Genomic DNA, 25,201 nt, shown 5'->3' on the forward strand with positions numbered 1-25,201 from the left:
CGTTTGGTAAACCATCTTTAGTTTCGGCCAGCATGCTGAAACATTTTGCTAATTATTATAAGATATCAGTCCTACTATAACTTATAACGTATTTCTCCTACTGATACAGTCAATTATTTCAAAGTATTGTCTAAGTGCAAATCGAAATTTGATTGTTTAATAAAGGAAATGCTTTGGATCAAAGAACTGAAACCGTCTCTTAACAAACAAAATGACTAAATCAAAGCCATGACAATCTTTATCTATGGATTAAAGTTTATATGAAAAGATACTGGTAAATTCAACAAAATAAAATGAAAAGTTGCTAATAACAAATTGAATGCACTGTAGTGCCAGTCAGATGTTTGTCATGAACAATATTCCTTCTTTCTATGAATTTAATATGAAAACATGTTATAACTTTATTAGTAGACTGGAAGATAGTACAAACAACTAGTTAAAACTGTCTATCTGAATAGTTATACATTTTCGAGGCTACACTAACACTACAGTGTTGCTCTTCTCAGGGATTAATTTGTATTTTTTTTATTCCTTTTAAATGCTTTATGATGATGCTTGATTGATGTGCTTTTATTTTCTTTCTTTTATCTTTGTAAATTGCTGAAATAAAGTTTATTATAATAATTATGGTTTGTATTAATAACATGTTTTACCAATAGACTCTTTTTACTTCCAGGCTTATTACTACTTGGTTTCAAGCCTAGATCCTCCCTTAAGATTCACTTCCATTTAAAGATGTCACAGTTTTTGTATCCAGATAAAAACGAGATTAGACGCAATACACAAGCGTTTTCAGCGCTTTTGCATAGGTGTCTTGCTAGAGATAAGGTTGCGATTTGTCGGTACGTTCTCCGTAAGAATACCCCAAGAATGGTTGCACTTCTTCCACAGGTAGGTTGCATGACTGAGCTTGTAACTCTTAAATCTGATGGTATTGCTTATTTTAATAGCTCTCTTAAAACAAGGCATCTATTATTATTTTTTTTTCTCCATTTTTAAAGGAAGAAGAATTGGATGAAAGCAACAATCAGATACAACCACCTGGATTTCACATTATTTTTCTTCCTTATGCAAATGATCTAAGAAAATTATCATTCAAAGAAGTTGTCAGAGGTACAAACAAACTCTAATTATACAAACACATTTTTTTCAGCAGTGCATTGAAATATTTTAAAAGATTCAAACATTTACTCAAAACCGAATTAATGATTTTTAAGTACGAATGAACAGGAAAAATGTAAATGCTCATTATAATATCAGTTTTGACTAATCTTTACAGCAAATCCAGATCAAGTAGACAAAGCGAAGCAAATAATCAAGGAACTTCAGTTTAAATACCATCCTAGCTCATTTGAGAATCCTTATTTAAAAGCTTTAGCAATCAACAAAGATGATGATTTTACAGACTCAACAGGTATATGTATATATCAAGCATAACCCGTTTTGTATCAAATACGTTTTTACGTTATTATCCCAACATCATTTATTTATTGGGGTATATAAAAAAGTCAAAAGACTACAATTAAAAGTTTCATACTTGCACTAAGAAAAATATATATCAAGCATAAACAGTAGATAAATAATAAATTTAAACAACAAAATAACAACATATTTATTGAATTAATAATGGTGATAATGCATATGTTTATCGTAAGTCTCTTTGTGAAAACATTCTATTACTATTGTTGTTTACAGCCCCTAATGTAGACCGTATTAACTCTAGAGCAGGTGCTCTAATCAATGAATTTAAACAGATTGTCTATCCTGACGGATATTCTCCTGGTGCTGCACCAAAGCGAAAGGTATGATGCAGATGAGTTTGAGGTTCTTTCATGTGAGCCAGAGATAATTTCCCTACTGTTATGCTCTATGCCCTGCCCCCACCCCCCTATTCCAAAATCCTGAATCCGCCACGGAACCCCATCATAGTCATTCATCAGAGAGATTTCGGAAATATATGGAACCTCTGGGAGCACTGTTACTTTAAACATTTTACTTGCACTATGTATTCATTCAGCGGATTCCTATAGTTCTTTGGTCCACCGATCGATGTGAAAACAGTTTTTTAACAATGAAACATGGTGGTTTTCCCTTTTAGTTGAACCTATACATACAGTAGAATCCCTCCTTTATGTTACAACCCTATTAAGGGAACACTTTCCTGCGAAACAAGGGTAAATATATGTTTTAACACTATGGCCAACCCCTACTCAGGGGATATCCCCATTAAGAGCACAGGGACATGTTTGCGTATGCCAAATGATTGATTCAAATAATTCTATTCATATAGTCATTAATACAAAAATGGATATCATAATTATGATAATAATTGGTGAAACGTCAGTTCTTCTGAATTTCTTGAATTGATTATTGTTCATTTTCGTGTTTGTTTAGTGTCCCCTGAATAGAGGTACCCATAGTCAGAGACAATTTTTGGGGTGTCCCGAAGAGGGTCCCGTAATAGGGGTTTCTACTTTATTTCCAGAAATTATTATGCTGACCTCAAGAACTCTTGCCTCAGCGGGAGGGTGTTCCCCCAGCCTTCGTCCATATTCAGGTTCCCAAGGCTTAAGGACTTATCCCTGTGCAACGAGTTTACCACTTTAAATAATTTCTTGCCCTTTTTTTTTTATCATTCAACTGTTGTATATCAGCGCTTCACAGATCCGTATGTCAGTTCATCGATAAATCGTAAATGCAACATCGTCGGCAACAAGACATCACACTATAATTGCTTTATTAATTTATGTATACTTTCTATAACACATTGTATTTCATCTTTAATACAAGATTGTTATTTTTTTATGATGTGTTATTGTAGGTTACTGGAGATACAGGTGCCAGGAAGAGAAGTAAGACAAATGCTAGTGAAATAGATGTTGCACAGATGGCAGCTGACGGCAAGGTAAGAAAGATAATATCTTTAGCGGGTTTATGTCAAAAGAAAAACTATTTTTATCATAAATGTAACACTTAATACTTGCTGTAATATACTAATTAGTAGAGGGCCCTCTATGTTAGGGAGTATAAAGGATGGAAAATAAAATGGCAAACATGTGTTTCCGTGTATTTATTAACGGTACGAACATTTATATTGGCGACGAGGATAAATATGTGAGTTAATATTTAAAGTGAATGCCTATGAAGGATAAGTGGAAAAAATAATATAACTTAATTGAAGATAAATTAAAGAGAATGGCGTCACACGATCTGTTAGCTTGTGCGCTGACTAGATTTGACCCAGATGAAAACCCGTCCAACACAGCGGCGAGGTGGGAAAAATGGGTAGCCAGGCTAGATACGTACTTCATAGCGAAGAGTATCACAAAAGATGAACAAAAAAAGGCCCAACTGTTGCTTTTAACCGGGACTAAAGTCCCGGCTAATACCTTGGCAGAAACGCAAGATAAATTTCAAAATGTGAAAGAAAAATTAACACAACATTTCAGTCCAATGAAAGATACTGCCATGGCGATATATTTATTCAGAGAGTGTATCCACCAACCAGACGAGGTAGTAGTGTCGTAATGTGGGGAGTGGGGTTATCAATATGTATTGCCCCTTCAGATCGTAAAGAGTCCAAATAAAGTGAATACGATTAAGTATAAAATTTTGCAACAGTTTAATAAGTAGTACAAAACAGTATCAATAACTCCTTGTCTTTGAATTAAACAATTCCAATATCAGTAACACTTCAACGATCTTGATCCGTTGATAACATTGAAAACAAAATAACAAAACTTTTCGTCTAGTAATCTACTTTAAATCTATGAAATCCTTTACAATCCATGTAAGTTCAGACTACAGTAAACATCTTCACACTCAAATTCTATTTTCAACCATCGTATTATACCTCTTAAAACATTGAATTATTAATTAACAAGTAATACACATCACTGATTACTCGGAAATGTTCACTCAACTCCATTCATCGTGTTCATCTCAGCTCTCGTGCGTTCTCCTCATCCGCACACAACATCTCAAATCCATGGGGGCGCCCTACACCTCCCGTCAATTTCCCTGTTTGAAAAACATTTGTCCCCAAATGTAAAAAAAAAAAAAATGTTTCTCTGAAAACTTAACAAAAAAAACCAAATTTCAGATTACTTGACATCTATGTAACGTAAACCTCATAAATTATCTGCAATATCAACATAACAACTATTAAAGATAATGCTCAAGTAATTTTCTAACAGAGTAGCATACAATTTAATCATGAACCCCTACGCCGATTTCGGCAAATGACATGGATTTCCATGTTTCCCTTTATTCAATCTACTTGATCGTCTCAACCCTTTATCCCTATCTTCAAAATTCCTAACTTGATTTTCTGTCTCTTTGTTTTCTACAGAAGTAATCATATTGTCTATCTCTTCGTTTTCTACAGAAATAATCATATTGTCTATTTCTACAGAAGGAGTAAACACTAATTGTAACAAAGCATCACCCTCGTCATCTCCTCCTTCACTACCCTCACTATTCTCATCTGATACAAATATAGGAAGATGATCTTCCAAGGCGTCTGATTCCTGGCCATGTGGATCGTCTCAACCCTTTATCCCTATCTTCAAAATTCCTAACTTGATTTTCTGTCTCTTTGTTTTCTACAGAAGTAATCATATTGTCTATCTCTTCGTTTTCTACAGAAATAATCATATTGTCTATTTCTACAGAAGGAGTAAACACTAATTGTAACAAAGCATCACCCTTGTCATCTCCTCCTTCACTACCCTCACTATTCTCATCTGATACAAATATAGGATGATGATCTTCCAAGGCGTCTGATTCCTGGCCATGTGGATCAAGGTGCAATTGACGTCGATTTACCCATTTGGAAATTCCACCCATTGCTGGTTTAACTTCATAAATATCCTGTTCTTCATTCATGTCTATAATCACATGAGTTACTTCTTGAAATTTATCTGATAACTTATGACGTCCAGTAAACGCATTTCGTTTCAACAACACTCTATTCCCAACCTCCAATTTGAAGTCTGTAGTGCGACCATCATGTCGTGCGGCTTCTCGGTTTTCTGCCTCTTCTTGTTCATCTTCCATCTTAAAAACAGCTGCCTTCCCTGTTTGTTTGTTGGTTATCCTTGTAGTTACCGCATATAAACGTACCGCGATTCTTGGAATCAACGATGGATTAATCCTTTTATATGGTAATCTAATTAGTGGTCCTTCTGTAACTTTGATTTGGTGAGAATTCACAGCACATCTACTAACATCTAAGTTTCCTTTAGAGAAAACGTCTTCATTCTTTTGTAGTAATTTACGCAGTCCCGCCTCCTCTTGTTGTGAAAGGTCACCAAGTTCCACTCCTGTTGGCAATAAGTTGTTACTTTCCACCGTCGACAACAAAGGCGTCGCACATTTGTTATGAACATCACCCTCATTCATGACTTTGCTCGATGCTAATAACATTTTATCCTCCTCTGACGCAAGTATGACTTTGTATTTCCGAATAGCTGGTACCACATCCTTACTGCTCTGTATTGGCGAATTCACCAAATGTCTAAGAATATTGCAGCCGATTACAAGAGGATACTTGGTGTTCTTCTGTGTACAAGACTGATCTGATACTACTAGAAAACTTCCCATCAAGTTCTGATCATTCACTTCAATCGGTACCTCGATGTAGCCTTTAATTGGGATTTCAATCCCGCCTACTCCAATAACATTTAGGAATATTCCAGATGCGGGCTGTAATTCACCAAGATTCTTTTTTAGTTTATCGTGATACAGCGATGATGGTATAATCGATGCTTCTGCACCCGTGTCGAAAACGCAACCCAGCATGAGGCCTCCGATTTCCACATCACCACAAGGACTTTTTGCGACCAGTCGATCTACCAACCAATTTTCCATTGGTGTGGTTGACATCCGCTTTGTTCCCGGTCCTTTAGCTTCCTTCTCTTTAGGTTTCTCCGGACAGTTTCTACTGTAATGTCCTCTTCCTTTACAATTAAAACACAATGTCTCCTCTGTACAGTCTGTCTTTGCATGTCCCTTTTTGCCACAATTGTAACACTTTAACTCTTTAGCTCGTTCCATGTCAGCACTCTGAATATTTATCAAGCTCTGGACACTCTTCGTTAGCATCGCTACGTCATTTTTTAATGCAGCAAGTTCTTCTTTTAGTGCTGGTTCTTCTACCCTTCTTGCTTCTACTGAATGTTCCATAGACACCTCACAAACTCTGGCCTGATGCCTTGGCTCTTCATCCTTAAAAAATTCTAACACTTCCTCCCGCATTTCCAAAAATGTCTTATCTTTACACTGCATTTCTATTCTCCTTAGTTCTCTCCTAACCCAACCTTCTTTGGCACCATGAACAAATCTTTCCTTCAATGTATAATCCCTCAGCCTCTTCAAAGCATCCTTATCTTCTTCTACTGCAGCTGCCTTTACCATCTTTGTATATAATCTCATTAGAACACGACTAAAATCTGCTAGCGACTCAACATCTTTTTGGTTCCGGTTGTGGAATTCTTGAGTTAGAGAAGGTACTGTTTCTATTGGTCCGAACAAAGACTTTAACACTGTCACTATTTGGTCATAGTCTTCTCTCACGTTTCCTTCTCTGCAAAGAATCTCTTCTTTCGCTGAGCCTGCTAGATGATCCAATAATGACTGCGCCTTTGCTTTTCCTGTCAGGTTATAGTGGTTGGCATAACTCTGAAAGTCATCTAACCATTCTTTTAGTGACAAATCTCCATCTGCTTTTGTAGACTTGGCTATTTTCACCGGAGGTGGAGCTTGTTGAACTCTTAACCCTTGTAGGACATCAGTCAAAGCCTGCATCATCCCCTGCATGGATGCTTGATCTTCAGCTGGTTCTTCTGCCATAATTGCAGACTGAGCTCTTACAGTACAAATAAATTCTTAGTACACAATATTATATACTACTGAGCGCCAATAAGGTTGATGTTTATATGCCACAACTCTACAGATCACACATAGACCGATGTAATGCGAATAATGTATTTTAATAACAATCAATAACTCAATACAACAACAAGGAAATCAAAGCCACAACGCACGAGCAACTCTGGCCCATGAGGGCGCACTGGCGTGACTACTTTTCTTTCCTCTTCTTTCTTAATCAGTTCTAATCTAAAACAATATCCTTTAAAGCAAAACATGAGAAAAGCAAAACATAAGGGAACCGGCATCACAAAATCAAAGCAAAAAATAAAATCATGTTATTCTGAGTGAAACTTTTTTAAAAAATAAAATATCGTGCAAGATCGTAAAACCACTAGTCCATAACAAATTCAGCAAATCGGTTTGGTAGGTGGTGAGAGCGTTGAGGTCTTGAACAAGACTGAGAAGTTGGTTCATCGCGAATCTGGTTGTAGGGCGGATCAGAATCATGAACATCTTCAAGGACGGTGTTTGTGGCACCGTCGACAAGCGGAGAAGATATCTCAACAGGAATGACAGGCTGAACAGGGGCAACCACGGTAGGTCCAAATGTATTATCCTCATTGTCCGATCCCTCACTCTGGTACTTTCGTGAGGTAAGTGTACTAGGAGCAAGTATAGAGCTAGGAACTTTAAAGCATTCGGATCGCTTAACACGGTACGATGTGTTTCGTAACTGGGTTCCACTGAACTTGCGAACGCAACACCATGTACCATCAACAGATACGACAAGGTATCTCTTACGAGCGTTAGACTTGTTAAGATCTGCATACAGGTATACAAGATCACCCACCTCCACAAGAGTTGCAGGAGCAAGTTCACGAGTGGGAGCTTTTGAAATTCGACTGTATTTGTGATTAGAGGTGCGTGATGAGTGCTGTTCGCGGATAAGCTCGAGGTCAGAGAGTGGGATCTGTTCGTGGGAAAACTGGTCACGCTGGGTCCACATCTCACGAGCGGATAAACCACGGGAGCGAATGCGTGAGTTGAGTTGTGCGGTTGCACGAGCGAGTGCAATAGGCGAGATAAAACCAGCGTCAGGATCCAAACGAAGTAGCTCATCTTCCAGTTCCTGAATAGCCTTCTCGGCAACTGGATTTTTATTAACATTTTTAAGTCGGCCTATTTCAATACAGATGCGTTCCTGCTTGAGTAATGAGTCATTAACAAGTGCTTGGAATCCGGGTGCCCCGTCGGCACGGATAATGGCGTGGGGACCATCAAGGGGACGGAGCTCAACGCACATTCGGATAAGAGCGTCCCGAAGTGAGTTACGCTGTTCGTTGTCAAGAAAACAAGCGACTGTGAATGACGTTACCGCTTCTCTCACAATCAGAATGAATTGACGATTGCGCTTCATGACATCTGCAGCGAATGTAACACCCACAGTTTCCGGTGGGTCGCCAGTAGACTGATCGATAGAGGCCTTAGGAATTCGGCGAAGGGTGGCGCATTGGTGGCAAGATGAGGTGGTGACTTCGATCGATTTATCCATGTCGAGGGCATAAAAATATCGATGTGCCATTTGTTTGAGTTGGTGACAAGTCGGGTGGTCTAATCGGATGTGTAAGGCAGTAAGCAGGCCATGCAAAAACGGGCGTGGAACAATAATTCTTTCTCGTGGAGGAGCAAGTGGCTCATGAGCGAGAGACACGAGAAGGTTGTCTTTGCTAAGTGATGCGACAGCGAGGTAGCGTTTGACATCTCTCTTATCGGTAACCTTTTTAGAAGGACGCGTACCTTGGATTAAGTGGGCGTGTACCCTACGTAAATCAGGGCATTCAGATTGTAGTGAAAGCCATGCGGACCTACTTGTGAAGGGCAGCTTGGATTGACCTGTGATGAAATCGTGTGAAGCGATTCTGAGTACAACTGATTCCTCAGAGCGCTGAACAAAGGAACATACCTGGCAATTGGCATCAATGCATTCAGGAGCATTGCGGCTTGCAAAGTCTGAGGGAACATTCGCGGAACCAGCTAGGTGTCGAACGGAAACCTGGTATCGGCTAGCGGAGGACAGGAAAGTTGATACTCTGGGGCTCACGGAAAATTCACCCCGGCAAAGCTTTTCAAAAGCCTGCACGCACGGTTTACTGTCAGTTAAAACACAAGCTCGTTTAGAAGATTGAACAACATATGGACTAAAATGCTTAACTGCGACAGCGATTGCCAGGGCTTCGATCTCACACGGGAGCCACGTAAGCTGTCGAGCTCTAAGTTTGGCACTAAAGAATCCGGAGATCCGCAGACTATCGTCTCGACTAATGTATAGTGTTGCCCCAATTCCGTGTCTTTTTACTGAACCATCAGTGACTATCCAAAGCTGGTCATCTGGATGGGGTAACGTGATTGTTTGGCTGGTTGTGAGCAACTTTTGAGCAGTCTGAAAATCTTCACAAAGGGCATCACACCACGTGATTTTGTCTTGGGACTGTCGGCCAGCCACAGCATCGTCTAAAGGTGTGAGGATGGAAGCGCAGTTGGGGATAACCCGTGCGAGCACTTTATACGCCCCAATGAACGATCGGAGGCCCTTTACAGTCTTAGGGGGAGAACACGTAGCGAGCGTCGAAATACGATGAGGATTGGCTCTTAACGTGCCAAGGGACCATGTCCACCCGAGTATAGTGGTAGTTTTTGGGCAGATAAATGTTTTACTTGCTGAGAGACTGAGGCCGCATCTATAAAGTTCGGACAGCAGTCGGCGCCAGTTGCAAAGTAACTCATCTAGGGTGTCTCCTCCGCAGTAGAGGTCGTCTGCAATCTTGGCAATGACGCCTTCAGAGAGAAGCTCTCCCAAGACGCGGCAGGTTAGTTCCTCCAGCGCTGTTTCAGATCCCGGCATTCCCATAGCAGACCTGGCGTATACACGGATTCCTCTGAAGGGCGTGGCCACTCCGCAGTACTTCATCGATTCGCGTGAAAGCGGTATCTGATAAAATGCCTTAGTGAGGTCTGTAGAGATAATGTACTTCCACCTAGCGATATGACGAAGTACAGAGTTGACGTCGGGCATTAGTGAAGGCTGAGGTTTCGCGTATCGACCGACATCCGCAAAGGCGGTTACAAGGCGGAATCCTCCGCTGTCTTTCTTTACTAAGAATGATGGGTTTAAATATTCTACTTGAATACCCGCATCTTCAGGTCGCACAAAAACACCCATCTTCTCTAAGTCGTCGAACTTCTCTTGAAGCTCAACAAGTTTGTCTCGCGAATACTGTGGAAGTCTGCCTTTTCGCTGTGGTGGCTGTACAGGGCCCATATTAACGACGGCTTGGAAGGGACCGGCTGCGCCATTATAGCATTTGATATGCGGATCAAAAACAACATCGAACTCTTCGTTAAGAGATTTAAATCTTTGTCGGATTGTAGGGGGAATGATACGATCAGGGTCAAGGTGAATTTGCAATGAATGTAGTGTCGATTGTGTGGGGCGTGGTAATGAACTGGTTTTCACAGGAGGTTTACAAGTGTGGTCATTGGTATTACAATCGTCCGGGACAAAGACAGGGCGTATCTGACAGAAGTGTTCGTTTCGTTTAAGAACCTGAGGTAATGATGTGTTATTTTCAATGCGAATTTTTCCGTCAATGCTGTGAATAGTACCATACTCTGGCCAGGTAGGAGGTCGATGAGTATAGCTGCGAGGTTCAAGGGCGAGCTCATTATCATGAGTCGAAACACCTTCTGGGATTTGTAACTCTATGAAGTCACCGGGCCACAGAGTAGTTAAGCTGCTAGGAGCGCGTAATACTTGAGCGCGACGAATGGCAGGGGTCTTAGTAGTGTCCTTAGAACCGTACGTATAAGAAGAAGTGTTCCCTATGACTACTTGACGTTTCGCTGGACGAATGGCGATGTCATTGTTTTCCATAAAGGGTGTGCCTGCCAGAATATCCACATCGAGTCGTTCGACTACGAGGCCGTCAAAAAGAAGTTCAATATGGTCGCGGGAAAATGTAATTGTTGTCTCGCCGACAACCTTTAATGGAGATGAGCCATCTGCTTGGTGGGCTGACTGAGATGATTCTCTAATTTCGGCCGATAGGGCTGTCGCTGCGGCAAGGGAGATCATATTACCGGTGGCACCACTGTCGATAGTAATACGTGCCGTGTGGTGATTGTGGAAAACGTCGAGATAGGGCGACTGTCTGATCTGCACGCGTAGTGCAGCCTGTTCTGTCTGGTTATCTGCTAAACTGGCGTCATCGCTAACGTCAGTCTCCTCGATACCTTCAATGATTCCGATGACCTGTCTAGCCCTGACCATGTACTTCCGGTCCTGTTCAGGTAAGTGAATGCATCCACTGAGAAAGTGGGTGTCATGCTTTCGACCAGCCTGTTTGCAAAGAGGACAAGACTTTAGCTGTCGACGAATATGACTAGTAGTATTACGAGACGTGCGAGAAGCGCGTTGATAGTTGACCGTGGGAGGTGTTGCGAAAGTACGCATTGCGCGTGTGTCTTCTGTAGCATGTAATTCATCGAGAAGGGAATCCATCGCTTGCGAAATTTCGGGCTTTATTGTCGCCAGGGTACGATCTCGCAGATCAGTTCCATATCGTTGCTTGACTAGACGCGGGAGGTCTTTATGGATAAGGGATAACCAGGTTAACACAATAAAGTTCTCCACAGTAGGTGTCATTTCTTCATCCTCTGTGATCGCGACGCCGTGATGATTAATTCCGCCTCCAGTGCGTAGCAAATTATCGTCAGCAAATGCCAATAGTCGTTGATACAAATCTTCTGGACGTTCACCAGCCTCGAGGTGAATAGTGGCAAAGTCTAAGAAGTGACCTCCGGTCGTTTGGAAACCATAGTGAAGTCGGATGGCCTGCCAGATATGCGAGATGGACGTGGAGCTTTTAACAATTGTGCTTCGAGAAATAACAGGACAGAAGTTTGCGATCTGGCCTAGCATGAGCTCGAGCATGTGTACCTTTTGCTGAGCAGTACGTCGACGTGCTCTAGGGACAGTGTCATCATCGTCCTCAAATAGGCGGAGTGGAGATGCTCTGGTTTTGGGGCCCCATTGTGTGCCTTCCATCAAGAATGGAGCAAAATTTTCATCCAACGAAAGTGTGTAAATAATGTTCTGCCGCCATGACTCAAATGAGTTTATTGTTTCAGTTTTGGTTAAGCTCCACTGTTTAGGAGCTCTGTTAACGTTCGCCATCCTACCAGCTATATGTGCTGGCTGGTCGTACGCCTCTGTGCGTTAGTGCGATCTCGTAGATAATGGTATGGATGGGCCTAGGCTAGGCCTAAGTTCAACAACTAATAACTCACTGGTTTTAAGCGGAAGGTCCGAATATCTTGGGCTGCCACCACGCCAATAAGGTTGATGTTTATATGCCACAACTCTACAGATCACACATAGACCGATGTAATGCGAATAATGTATTTTAATAACAATCAATAACTCAATACAACAACAAGGAAATCAAAGCCACAACGCACGAGCAACTCTGGCCCATGAGGGCGCACTGGCGGAGCTTATCTCTAACATGTACCTTAATGCACCAAAATCTTAGTAAACATCTATCGGGTAATGTATATAATTTTTGTTTTACCCTTATTCTACCATAAATATTACACTTATACGGTACATCAATCAATCAAAATAATTCCAATCAATCAACAAATAAAAATGTTTCATAAATATAGTGCTTAAAAGTCAAAATAGTTCCAGCTTCAACAATACAGTATTACTAGTCCAAATCTTGATAGGTGGCGTCCTTCACAATCAAAATAATCTGCACAAAAGTATATCCACACGTAACTCGATCTCTTATTCCAAATTATAATACTATAGTCCAAATCTTGATAGGTGGTGTCCTTCACAATCAAAATATATGCACAAAAGTATATCCACACGTTACTCGATCTCTTATTCCAAATTATAATTAATACTATAGTCCAATCGTAACTAGGTGGCGCACATCATAATCACCGAACTGTCATTAAACAAAAACACTACAACGGTAAGACACTGCAACGGTAAAACATACGGGGCGCCATTTGGGACATTGCTAATTTTGTCGAAATATTACAATTTTGTCTACACATAATTAATTTTGTCAATACAAAATTTATTCTGTGTGGACAATATTCATTTTGTCTCGACAAAATTAATTCTGTGTAAACAAAATTCATTCTGTGTAGACAAAATTAATTCTGTGTTGACAAAATTAATTCTGTGTAGACAAAATTCATTCTGTAACAACAAAATTCATTTTGTTGCGACAAAATTCATTCTGTAACGACAAAATTCATTTTGTGTAGACAAAATTAATTCTGTGTGGACAAAATTAATTCTGTGTGGACAAAATTAATTCTGTGTAGACAAAATTCATTCTGTAACGACAAAATTCATTTTGTGGCGACAAAATTCATTTTGTGGCGACAAAATGTATTCTGTGTAGACAAAATTTATTCTGTGTAGACAAAATTCATTCTGTGTAGACAAAATTCATCTTGTTGCAACAAAATTCATTTTGTCGCGACAAAATGAATTTTGTTAGCCTAGCCTACTCAAGCGTGGGACAAAACGTTTTTTAAAACATTTTGTCCCACGCTTGAGTAGGCTCGGTTTTAACATTTAAATTAGAAGGCGGAGTTTAAACATGAAAAGGGCAAGACAGGGTGAAGCTATAAATGATGACAGCGTGCGAATCTTTGACATTTGTTATTGGTTCAGTCAGTTATTATGGCTGAGCATGCCTCCGTCCCTATTGCTATCATATTAATCTATTTTATAATATCAGGGACCCCTGAAAATATCAGATATGATCAGTATTCATACTTTGACATTTAATATCTACGTCGTCAGTAATAATTATTATTTTAATGTATTCTATATTAAAAAATCGGAAAATAGTTTTCATTAGAGCCCTGCTTATTACTTAAGTAAAATTGTAGTAATGGGGCTATTTAATATTTTGTCGTTTAAAATATTATTTATTAATCTTATAAAATGTATATACTTTATTTTAAAATTAAAGATGTATTGTCTCCCAAAATCATGAAAAATAAAGATTTTTAAAATCGGACTTTGAATAGGCCATTATGCAGTTTTAATGAAGTTGTTCACTTCCATAAGAAAAAAGAACGGGGAAAACAAATTATTTCACCTATAAAAAGACAAAATAAACAGTTAAATTACCCAAAAACTCATTGGCTGGTATTCATGAAAGGGGACTATCTTTAGTCCTGGACTATCCTTAGTCCTGGACTATCTAGTCCAGGACTAAGGATAATCCTGGACTATCCTTGATATCGTATTCATGAAACCTGGACTAACTAGTCCTGGATTAAAGGGTCTTCCACACCTGTTCCGGCACGGTTCCGGTCCGGCGCCGGAAAATCCAATCGAACGTCCATGTTTCGTTTTTACGCGGCTACGCGCATATCGATTGGCGCATAGCCGCGTGGAGCGTCGTCAAAACGAAACATTGATGTTCGATTCGCCGGACCGGAACCGTGCCGGAACAGGTGTGAAAGGCCCTTAAGCCATGGAAAATTACAGCAGCTAGGTGGTCCATGATGTTTCCTTCTAAACTTGTTCTAAAACACGCTAGCATTGCATTCGCGTACTACGCGTCCAGGGTATAATTTACCCTGCACAAGTTCAACTAGAGGTCAGATTATAGGTTCTGCACACAGTACGTGTACACGTGTGACAGATGCCTGATGAACAAATAGTAACATAAAACAACCAATTTTGCCATTAAACCAGAAGCATAAATGAAATTATTGGAAAACAAAGTAAGTCTTGAATATTTCAAGAAGACTTGTGTAATTTTAATTGAATTTCATGTAAAAAAATTGAATTTTAAGGCGAACTTCAGGCCTAGCATATGCCATATGCCTAGCTTCTAGCTAGCCAGCCTAGTAGTAGTAGGCCTACCTTGTTGGCCTAGCCTACCTCTCTCTAGGCCTACCTAGACTAGCCTAGGCGCAACTACTATCTAGGCCTAGTATTCCTACCCACTATTCTACCTATAGTCCTAGGCCTACACTAATTTCACTAAAAATATGGCCTATTACCTAGGCCTAGGCATAGGCTAGTTCCAGTAGTAACTACTGTCTACTCTTTTCTTTAGATCTAGACTAGCCTAGGCCCTAGCTAACTACTAGGCCTATATTATATATAGGAGGATTATAGGCAGACTCCTTCTACTACTGCTACTGCTACTACTACTAGTAGTGCTACTATCCAAAGGGCTAGTACTAGGCCTAGTAGTACTTTTTTATATTTTGTTTAAAAAATGGATGCATCATTTGTTATTAATTGATCTGTTACAGTAGGTTGATTCATAATAATAATAATATGATGATTAAATTAAAAAAAAAACTAGGCCTAACCTAGCTAGCTGCAACCTTGTCCATCTAGTTCCTACTACTAGACTAGAGTAGAGCAATAGCCTGCCTTCTACTAGCTACTGACCAGGGTAGTCTCTCCTGGTAGTAGGCATAACAATAACATATGCATTTATTTATTTAAGATCTATGTTCCATAAGATTTAAAATGAGATATCACATTTAAATAGTGCACTACCTTATATATAAATATTTCAAATGTTTTATTTATTTTTGTTAAATGGTGAACCTAAACAGCATACAGTATGCATGATGACCATAATTCAAGGGGACCTCATATAAATACATAAAACAAACAAATAAATATAGCAAAGCAAACAAAAAACAGAGAAATAAGAAAAACATGTTCAAAAGAAATATTGATTATAAAAGGTAATTTCACAGGAAAATATAAAAAAAACAATACAGTAATTATTAGTTTCCAATATTTATTGTAAATTACCTTTTTTTTATCTACACAGATTTTCAAGTCAGCAAGGCATCAACATTGTTTAAAGACTGATTAAATTAAATACTGTTATTAGGACTATACTACTATTTTCATTTTTGGAGCTGCGGTTGCAAAATTATTGCAGAATTGAGAATTGGACATAAATAATTCAAGACATGATGACCATCTTTAACTAACAAAACTATTTATTTTGATGACAATTGTATATAATATATATTTCAGTCAGGAATTATTTATCTAAATAAAAGTTGTGCAGAATGCTGTGATCTGAACATGAATGTACTACAGTAATATGGTATTTGAATTTATTTATTTACTGTTTTTGAATAAAACAATAGAGTAATTTAAAAAGTTTCACATGTGGTTTTTATATGGATTTTTTTATTTTCATTTATTACTACACAAGTACAACTTGCTAAAACGTATACAATTGTTTTGATAGTCCTGTTTCTCTCTGCATGATTATTGTGCTCCATCCAGGTTTGTTAGCAATTATATCTAAAAAAAAAATATTTAAATAATGTTAAATTACTCGAATAATTATGATGAAAATATCCAGAAAATTAAGCCTTCCCCCTATATAACTATACAGTGGGTGGATCCAGGATTTTTTAATTCAATCCCCCACCCACCTTGTGTAGTTTGCAGGATGCAATTTTTTTAGACAATTTATTAATGCATTTTAAATATTTGTCTTTATCTTATTACCTTACTTGACCAACAGCATCATTCCCTGTAGCCTAACTAGGATGGCAGTGGAGGAGGCATATAATATTGACCAGATATATGTGTTCAGCAGTCTAAACCAATAGAAAAATAAATGAAATTAAACTATATTATCTAAAAAAATATTGAAACTATTACTAGCCTAGGCCTATTTACATTTATTATGCCAAATTAAAATTAATTCAACAGGTTGTATATAAATTGTATAATAATACCTTACCTGACCAACAGCAGCATTCCATGTAACTAGGACGGTAGTGGAGGCATATAATATTCACCAAACATTTGTTCAGCTGTCTAAACCAATACTAATAGAAAAATAAATAAATGATATTAAAATATATACAGTATCTAATATTTACTACTAACTATTAGCCTATGCCTATTGCATTTATTATGCCAAATTAAAATTACTTCAACAGGACGTCCTATGTAAATTGATTTTGAAAATACCTAACACTGCATTCCAGTCTAGGCCTAGACAAGGCATACTAAGTAATACAAGTTATGCCTACAATAGGCTAAGATTACTGTTTACTGACTACCTGATGTAGGGCCTTGCAATGCCCATCGACTTGAGTCTAGAGAGGCCTAGTTAATTAGTAGTAGGCCTAGGCTACTAGGTACTTTAGCTAGCCAGGCTTACTAAATACTAGACTTCGGCCTAGCTAGCTAGGCTATATCCATCTATCATCATTTTTAACAAAAATTATATTATGTAAAATATATTACAAATTAAGATATATAGAGTGATTTACATCTTTAAAATAAGTTAAATGTGCGCTTAATGAAGAACAAATCATTTTAACACTAGCAGTATAGGGTGGTTGCTAGGCAATATCGCCCTAGGCAAGCGCTGTCAGAATTGAAATTGTGGGCTTTTGGCCTAGATTAAACACACTAAATTAACTTACTAAATATAATTTTTTTACTTTCTAAAGTACTTTATTATATTAAATATACGTTATATTTACTAATTTGATACAAATAAAAATGATTAATAATATTTTGTTTCTTAAATATGGTTTTAAAGTTGTCACACTTGTAACCTACCTTACCTCAGGCCGCCATTTTTTTCGAGCTATTCTTGAGATAGTCCAGGACTAACTTTCTTAAACCTACCCCTTGGGTGGACTATCTTTTGCCGGTTTTAGTCCAGGTTTAGTACAGGTTTAGTCCAGGACTAAAGATAGTCCCCTTTCATGAATACCATTTCAAAATAGTCCAGGACTAAATCCAGAGATAGTCCAGGACTAAAGTTAGTCCCCTTTCATGAATACCAGCCATTGGCTTCCAGACAATTTGACCATTTTTTGCTTTAAATTACATTTTTTTCAGGTAAATAATTTTTTTTCAGACCCAATTTTTTGTGAAAGTGAATAACTTTTATGTGACATTAAAATAACTATTCAACAAAAAGATTTAAAAAAAACATTTTTTCAGGGGACAATATATCTTTAAGATAATAATAATCATTGCAGAAATAATGATGCTGAAAGCTGTCCGTTATTTGAAGAAAAAAAAAACATTTAAAGAACTGACTACAAAAGATTGCTCACGTTAGTTTTTATTATAACAGTCATCCACCCTGCGAAACCTAATAACCTCTAACCTACAGTAGTAAGTAGGCCAGGTAGCCTATGTTGGCTAGGTTCAGGATTGATTGCCCATAAAACATTCGATGTATAAATATCAACACCCCAGACAGTGTAATAATGACCTTTCCAGACCGAAAACCATTCTGCCCGAAATTACGATACTCTCTCGATACAACTCCATATTTTATTAGTGGAAAATGCATTTTTATTTAACATCAATCTTATCAAGCCTATAACCTATAACTGTCAATCTTCGAGTTTCCAATAACAACCTTCTAATTTAAATGTTAAAACGTTTTGTCCCACGCTTGAGTAGACTCGGCTAACAAAATGAATTTTGTTGCAACAAAATGAATTTTGTCTACACAGAATGAATTTTGTCTACACAGAATGAATTTTGTCTACACAGAATGAATTTTGTCTACACAGAATAAATTTTGTCTACACAGAATACATTTTCTCGCCACAAAATGAATTTTGTCCACACAGAATTAATTTTGTCCACACAGAATTAATTTTGTCTACACAAAATGAATTTTGTCGTTACAGAATGAATTTTGTCGCCACAAAATGAATTTTGTCGTTACAGAATGAATTTTGTCTACACAGAATTAATTTTTTCAACACAGAATTAATTTTGTCTACACAGAATGAATTTTGTTTACACAGAATTAATTTTGTCGAGACAAAATGAATTTTGTCAAGACAAAATTAATTTTGTCCACACAGAATAAATTTTGTCAACACAAAATGAATTTTGTCAATACAAAATGAATTTTGTGTTGACAAAATTAATTATGTGTAGACAAAATTGTAATATTTCGACAAAATTAGCAATGTCCCATACGGCGCCCCGTAAAAACACAACAATCTGTTTATATCACACGTACGCCACGTCGTAAAAAAATCCTTTCTTTTATAAAAAAATCGCTAAACCGCTTCCTAGTTTACTTTCGGAAATGCCATTAACCGTAATTGGGATCTAGGCCTATGCTAGAAGTTTACAAATATGGTAGTTGTACAGTACTTACAAACTGCTACATCCCATCCTCGTCGCCATTTGTCGTATCAATATGTATTGCCCCTTCAGATCGTAAAGAGTACAAATAAAGTGAATACGATTAAGTATAAAATTTTGCAACAGTTTAATAAGTAGTACAAAACAGTATCAATAACTCCTTGTCTTTGAACTAAAACAATTCCAATATCAGTAACACTTCAACGATCTTGATCCGTTGATAACATTGAAAACAAAATAACAAAACTTTTCGTCTAGTAATCTACTTTAAATTTATGAAATCCTTTACAATCCATGTAAGTTCAGACTACAGTAAACATCTTCACACTCAAATTCTATTTTCAACCATCGTATTATACCTCTTAAAACATCGAATTATTAATTAACAAGTAATACACATCACTGATTACTCGGAAACGTTCACTCAACTCCATTCATCGTGTTCCTCTCTCCTCCTATCTCGTGCGTTCTCCTCATCCGCACAAAACATCTCAAATCCACGGGGGCGCCCTACACCTCCCGTCAGTAGATCAATATGTGACACGGCTATAGCCTGGGTGCAGAACAGTTAATATACACATTTGCGGGAAAAAAGTATAGGAAAATTTTTTTTTGGTTATTTTGATAGAGTATACCATATAGAATGTATGGTATACTCTATCAGAAAACCCCCAAAAAAATGTCCTATACTTTTTTCCCGCTAAATTTGTACTGCACCCAGGCTACTACGAAATAAGGCCAAGCACTGTGAATTTGCTGATCTGGGTAAAGAAATCTTCAAACACCCTGATTGGACATTAGACAATGTTTTGAAGGAAGCCAGGGCTGTAGAAGTGTCAGAGGTAAGAGCAACAGACATGGAAAAAGTAGAAATTCATAAAGTACAAACTAAACACAGACCAGCTCAATCACAATCGCAAAATACAAAATGTCGAAACTGTGGAGGTGTATATCCTCATAAAGGAAGTTGTCCAGCCAGCGATTTTTTTTGTGTACATATAATAAGTTGGGGACCCCTCATGAAACGTCACAAAATAAACATGAATAATTCATTAGTTGTTCACAATTCATGTGATTGCCTTCGTGCACTCTTCTTCACACACACCACCATCGCGGTCGCTGCATGCATACTACTCCTAGGCCTTAGCTAGCTCTCTCTCGCTCTTCGGCCTGTTAATTCAAAAGAAGAATGGCTGCTGTTACTGCGTTTGAGGTGTGTTCACCTTCAGCGTTCAGCTTTGATGCCAAAAAGAAATCTGTTCTCAGTAGCCAAACACTACCATCACGCAAAGCACCTCATAATTTTGCAAAATGTGTCGAGGCTAATCGACAGCTAGGCAAGACACATTCAACTAAGTAGTAATTGTACATAGCCCAAAGAAAGCTTAGACCCACGATAATAAAGAATGTGTATAATTTTGTGTAATGTCATTTTTAATTCTGCTATTTTATTATATTAAAGGAACTTTAAAAATGCGCGTATATGAACACATGAGATGGAAAGATTAGACCCACGAGAATAAAGAATGTATATCGTTTGTGTAATGTTAATTTTTTAATTCTATTCTATTATTAAACAGTACATTGATTAAAGTATGCATGTACTCAAAGGAACTTTACAAAGCATGTATATTACACAAGAGATGGAAAGATTAGACCACGAGAATAAAAAGTGTACATAGGGCCTACTGTATTTTTGTGTAATGTAATTGTTTAATTTTGCTGACTTACTCGGACTGTGTCATACCTAACACACACGTCACACACACACAGTACTAACTAAAATAGACCATTGAGGTATAAAAACGAGAAGACACTAATAATTATTAATAGAAACTATAATTTTAACACGTAATTCTTTAGTAATAAATTATATTAAAAAACACTATAAACTAATTAAGGTTGATTATTTCGACAATCCACACAAAACGCCGCTATTCTTTTATGAAATCGCACGCCGCAACCACAGCGGAGATAGGCTTAGAATCGTATCGCAGTTGTAATCACTTGTTGCTATACGCTTGGGTGCACACGGAACAACAAATTTAACTGATTATTCATGTTTATTTTGTGACGTTTCATGAGGGGTCCCTAACTTATGTACGAAAAAAAAAATTGCGTCCAGCCAAAGGCAAAACTTGTCACAGTTGTGATAAGTTGAATCATTATGCCAGAGTATGCCGAAATAAACAAGGGACAAACAACACCAATAGATATAGTTCAACAAGCAGGCAGAAACTTCGCACAGTACGTCAAAATCATCAGCAACAGCAGTCAAACAGTGACAGTGATGAGTATTTATATGGTATGAACAAGGGAAAACAAAACGGTGGTCCTACATTTCACGTCACCATAAATGGTTATCGATTTCCAATACTAATTGATACAGGAGCATCCATAAATGTCATTGATATAGACACACATCAGAAAATAAAGAATGCCGTGCTAACACCAATACAAATATAATACTAGATGGTACTCCGAGAGTACAAACCTCCGCCTACCAAAGCCATACACAGTAATAGATAGGAAAGCTTCACAAGCAACTGCATAAAGCTCAGATGGACATAAAATGACAAGGAACACCTCATTCTTTAAGAAAATCCCGCAACAAACCATTGTAGAAAGTGATGATGTTATTGATGTAAATGATTGTGTCACAAATGGTTAATGATCAAGTTAGGCGATCTTGAAGAAAGACCCGACCATCTTCCAGATATAAAGATTATTATACTCAGACTGATTACACTTAATTCACTGGACACATAAACTACTGTATAAAAAATTACACACAAACCAAATGTTAAATCCATAATCTGTTATTCAAGGTATAATTTATTGCAAACACTGATATCCGAACAAAATATTCGCATAAATATTTTGAAATATGATGATCTGTTTACTCATGGTTTACTATATGTTTAAGTTTGTAGTTCAGAGTTAAATTAGTTAAAATGGTTCTAATGAAAAAATTAATATTTAAATTAGACTAAAATAATCAAAGATTTTAGCTTTACAATGGTACCACGATTTTCAAATCACAATATGTAAATCGTAATAGTAAAATAAAAGTAACCCACTTTTTGAGTTTTTCGTAGTTTCCCGCAAGAAAGTCGAGATATTCGCGATTTTGTGCAAGACATCACAATATGGTATGAAAATATGGCCCGGTGAGATCAACAAACAAAGTAAACGTTACTTACACGGCATCAATAGGCCTATAAAAACAAGTTATCACTATCTAAAAATGTATTACATTTTATAAATCATAAATCTTGCGTCAAATTTTCTCCATAATCCACATAGTAAACCAGGCCTAAAGTTGGTCTGGACTTGTTTTTCGACTAGGCCTATATAGGCCTAGTCTAGTACACTAGACTAGTGAACTGATGATAATATCCATACCATTTCCAAACAGGTCTGTTGTGTGAAAATCGGTCACTTAGTGAAACACCGAAACAATTAGGGTATACATACAATAATAAATAATAAAGTTAAAGACTTCATATTCAAAATGACACCATTATTTTTTATTCAGATAAACAACGCGCCAATCCAACGCTCTACGCGCTACTGTGATGCGCGGGATATTTCGACAGGTACCGTTTTGACAGTCATTCGTAACCAGATTAGTTACTTTCAAATAGTAAAATATTTACGGTCCAGAACAAATATAGAGTCCATATTGATAGTATAAACCAATGATTAACCTATCTACCAGATTTCGTAAAAAAACGCGAAACACAGAGTTTCCAAACACGAAGATCTCCATGTTTGGCAGTCAAAGTGTTAACAGTACAGCAATTACCGAAGGGGTATTGCCCCGGGTATTGCTAAACCCTCACATAATATCACCAATCACAATGTTACAGTATGTTTTGGTGGGAAACTTCTGGTGGAAATAATTTATCATCCTCTTAATCCCTTATTTGCATGATGTGTATAAATAGTAACATTTTAGATAGAAGAGATGTGTATATAGTGTATTACAAGAACTAAAGTTTTATCTTTGAATATAATTTAATTGAGCCCAGTATGTAACACATCTTAACATAAATAAAGATACGTCCTGAGAATGTGTTGGACTCAATTGGTATGTTAATAAAATCAAAATTATACATTTTTGGGGTAAAATGCTTCTCTTTTAGTTAAAAATGAGTTTAGCAGATTTTAAATCCACAAATAAATGGTTACTAAAACTTTGACATTACTACTACATGATTCAATCACTGGGATTTGCTATGTTTTTAGGAATCTAAGTTAATTGGTGGGATGTTTGCCCTACTCTGACGTGACAAGACGTATTTTCAAAGTACTTAGTATAATGTACAAATACTAAATCTTTTCATGCTAATTTCAATCAAGAATTGACTTGACAAAACATTTAGTAAGAAGAGGACCTTTATTTAAAAAAAAACCTATTTGGAACCATTGGGAAAAGAAATTTCTTACTTAAAGTAACCTTTTTAAAAAATATATATATAATTAATATTTTATCTTATTTTGTTTTACAGCTTACCAATCTAAAAGTGGCTGCCTTGAGGTCTTTCTGCCAAGCTAAACACCTATCAACAACTGGCAATAAAAGTGAACTGGTAGATAGAGTAAAAGAGTTCTGTTCTTGATCAATTTATTTTTTAACTTTACAAATCGCTACTTCCTAGCTGAATTGTTAGATTTGTTAGATTAGGCCTAATACATTTTAAATTTTGTAACATTGTTAAGGTCATTCATTTTTTACCAGTTAGATTGTTTGTACACTTTTGTATTAGTAAATCGTTATCATTAGAATAAGTGTGATTGTTGTGAGTAATATTAGCTGAGACGCATTTTTAATAGCTTTATAAGCAAGGTTTCGCAACAGTATGAATACAATAACGAAAAAAGGTACATCACATCTTTTCTACACTTCGAGCTAGGCCTATTACCCATTACATATACGTTAAGTGTGTTTTGAAAAAGTAACAGCTGTTACATTTGTACAAATAGAATAGTTTTTGATCTATTTAAAATCAACAATTATTATACATTTATTCACTTCATTTTTGCTAGAGTCAATCAAATTGGAATGTTATAATATGTTTGCAGATTTTCTATGTTTAAAAAAGGGTGTTTCAGATTAGGTTTGCTAAATACTATACCAATCCCAATGTAATAGTCCAGATCCCTATGTATTTTCATGTGCAGATCATGGGGAAAGTGTAAACATTGTGTTTTATGAATATTTGAATCATGCTGGTTATAAAAACCCATGTTGTCAAATTTCTAAAATTCATCTTTGACCTCTGACCTCAATTTGAATGTTTTGACCCATTGAAAACAAAATGGTCATATCTTTGCAACGCTTAGATTAAATGAAATAATTTTAGTGTCAAATTATTTAGGAGATGCATATTAATATTCGTTCTAATGGAAAAGTTTGTCAAAAATGGCTGGAAGTATGATTTTTGGCATTTTTGACCTTTGACCTACATATCATATAACTCTGTAACTAACAGTTTGACAAACTTTAAATAGGGCTCAAATTAATCTGAAGGTATATGTTTCTATTCAGTCTAATAAGAACTTTTTCAAGAAAATGACCCAAAATATTTTTATTGACCTTTGACCTGTACTGGTACTACACATTCCTATAATCTCAAAAACTATTGGCCGTAAAAGGGTTTTTTTGTGAAATTGTTCGAAAAATTTACATTTATATGTTGTTTAATCAATCAATTTATTTGGAAATTGCACCTTTACATCGGTGGCACACACAGTAAGTGGTGCATCCATATTAAACACAATTAACATAAAATGACGGATACGGATACTTAAGCTAATTTACAAAGTTAAAAAAAAAAAAAAAAAAAAAAAAAAAAAAAAAAAAAAATAAAAATTATTACTATATACAATATTTGTCTGACATGAGTTAATACATCATTTTACTTAAATATATTTATATAATGCATAAAGAGGAAGTAGTTACAAAAATAATTGTTGATGATGCTATTAAAATTATAATGATAGATAATATTGAAATGGTTTCTTATACAGTATAGTAATAACAATAATACATAATGATACAAAATGAAAAAAACATGCACATAACGTCAT

General features: G+C 36.7%; 2 protein-coding genes and 1 long non-coding RNA gene across 3 annotated transcripts in view; 2 read left to right on the plus strand and 1 right to left on the minus strand.

Moving 5' to 3' along the window:
• The window catches only part of LOC144848642 (intraflagellar transport-associated protein-like), a 111,146-nt gene extending 86,165 nt beyond the window's left edge, over positions 1-24,981 (plus strand). Inside the window, exon 8 of the transcript XR_013613892.1 lies at positions 24,937-24,981. The gene's annotated coding sequence lies outside the window, so the exon portion shown is untranslated. The remainder of the gene's footprint in view (positions 1-24,936) is intronic.
• Positions 798-23,745, plus strand: LOC144848646 (X-ray repair cross-complementing protein 5-like). The gene is made up of 6 exons (XM_078705482.1): positions 798-891; positions 1,002-1,113; positions 1,280-1,414; positions 1,696-1,802; positions 2,822-2,905; positions 23,620-23,745. Exons 1-6 carry the CDS (start codon positions 871-873, stop codon positions 23,728-23,730), a joined length of 570 nt encoding a protein of 189 aa, XP_078561608.1. The 5' UTR covers positions 798-870; the 3' UTR covers positions 23,731-23,745.
• LOC144848868 (uncharacterized) lies at positions 16,126-17,562 on the minus strand. The gene is made up of 4 exons (XR_013613942.1): positions 17,543-17,562; positions 16,715-16,786; positions 16,472-16,563; positions 16,126-16,261 (listed from the first exon to the last, which is right to left on the minus strand). It is a non-coding gene; the product is annotated as an uncharacterized LOC144848868 (long non-coding RNA).
• Positions 24,982-25,201: the final 220 nt, after the last annotated feature.

The sequence above is a fragment of the Antedon bifida genome, chromosome 7 (genome assembly GCF_963402885.1).
Source record: "Antedon bifida chromosome 7, ecAntBifi1.1, whole genome shotgun sequence".
Taxonomy (NCBI): domain Eukaryota; kingdom Metazoa; phylum Echinodermata; class Crinoidea; order Comatulida; family Antedonidae; genus Antedon; species Antedon bifida.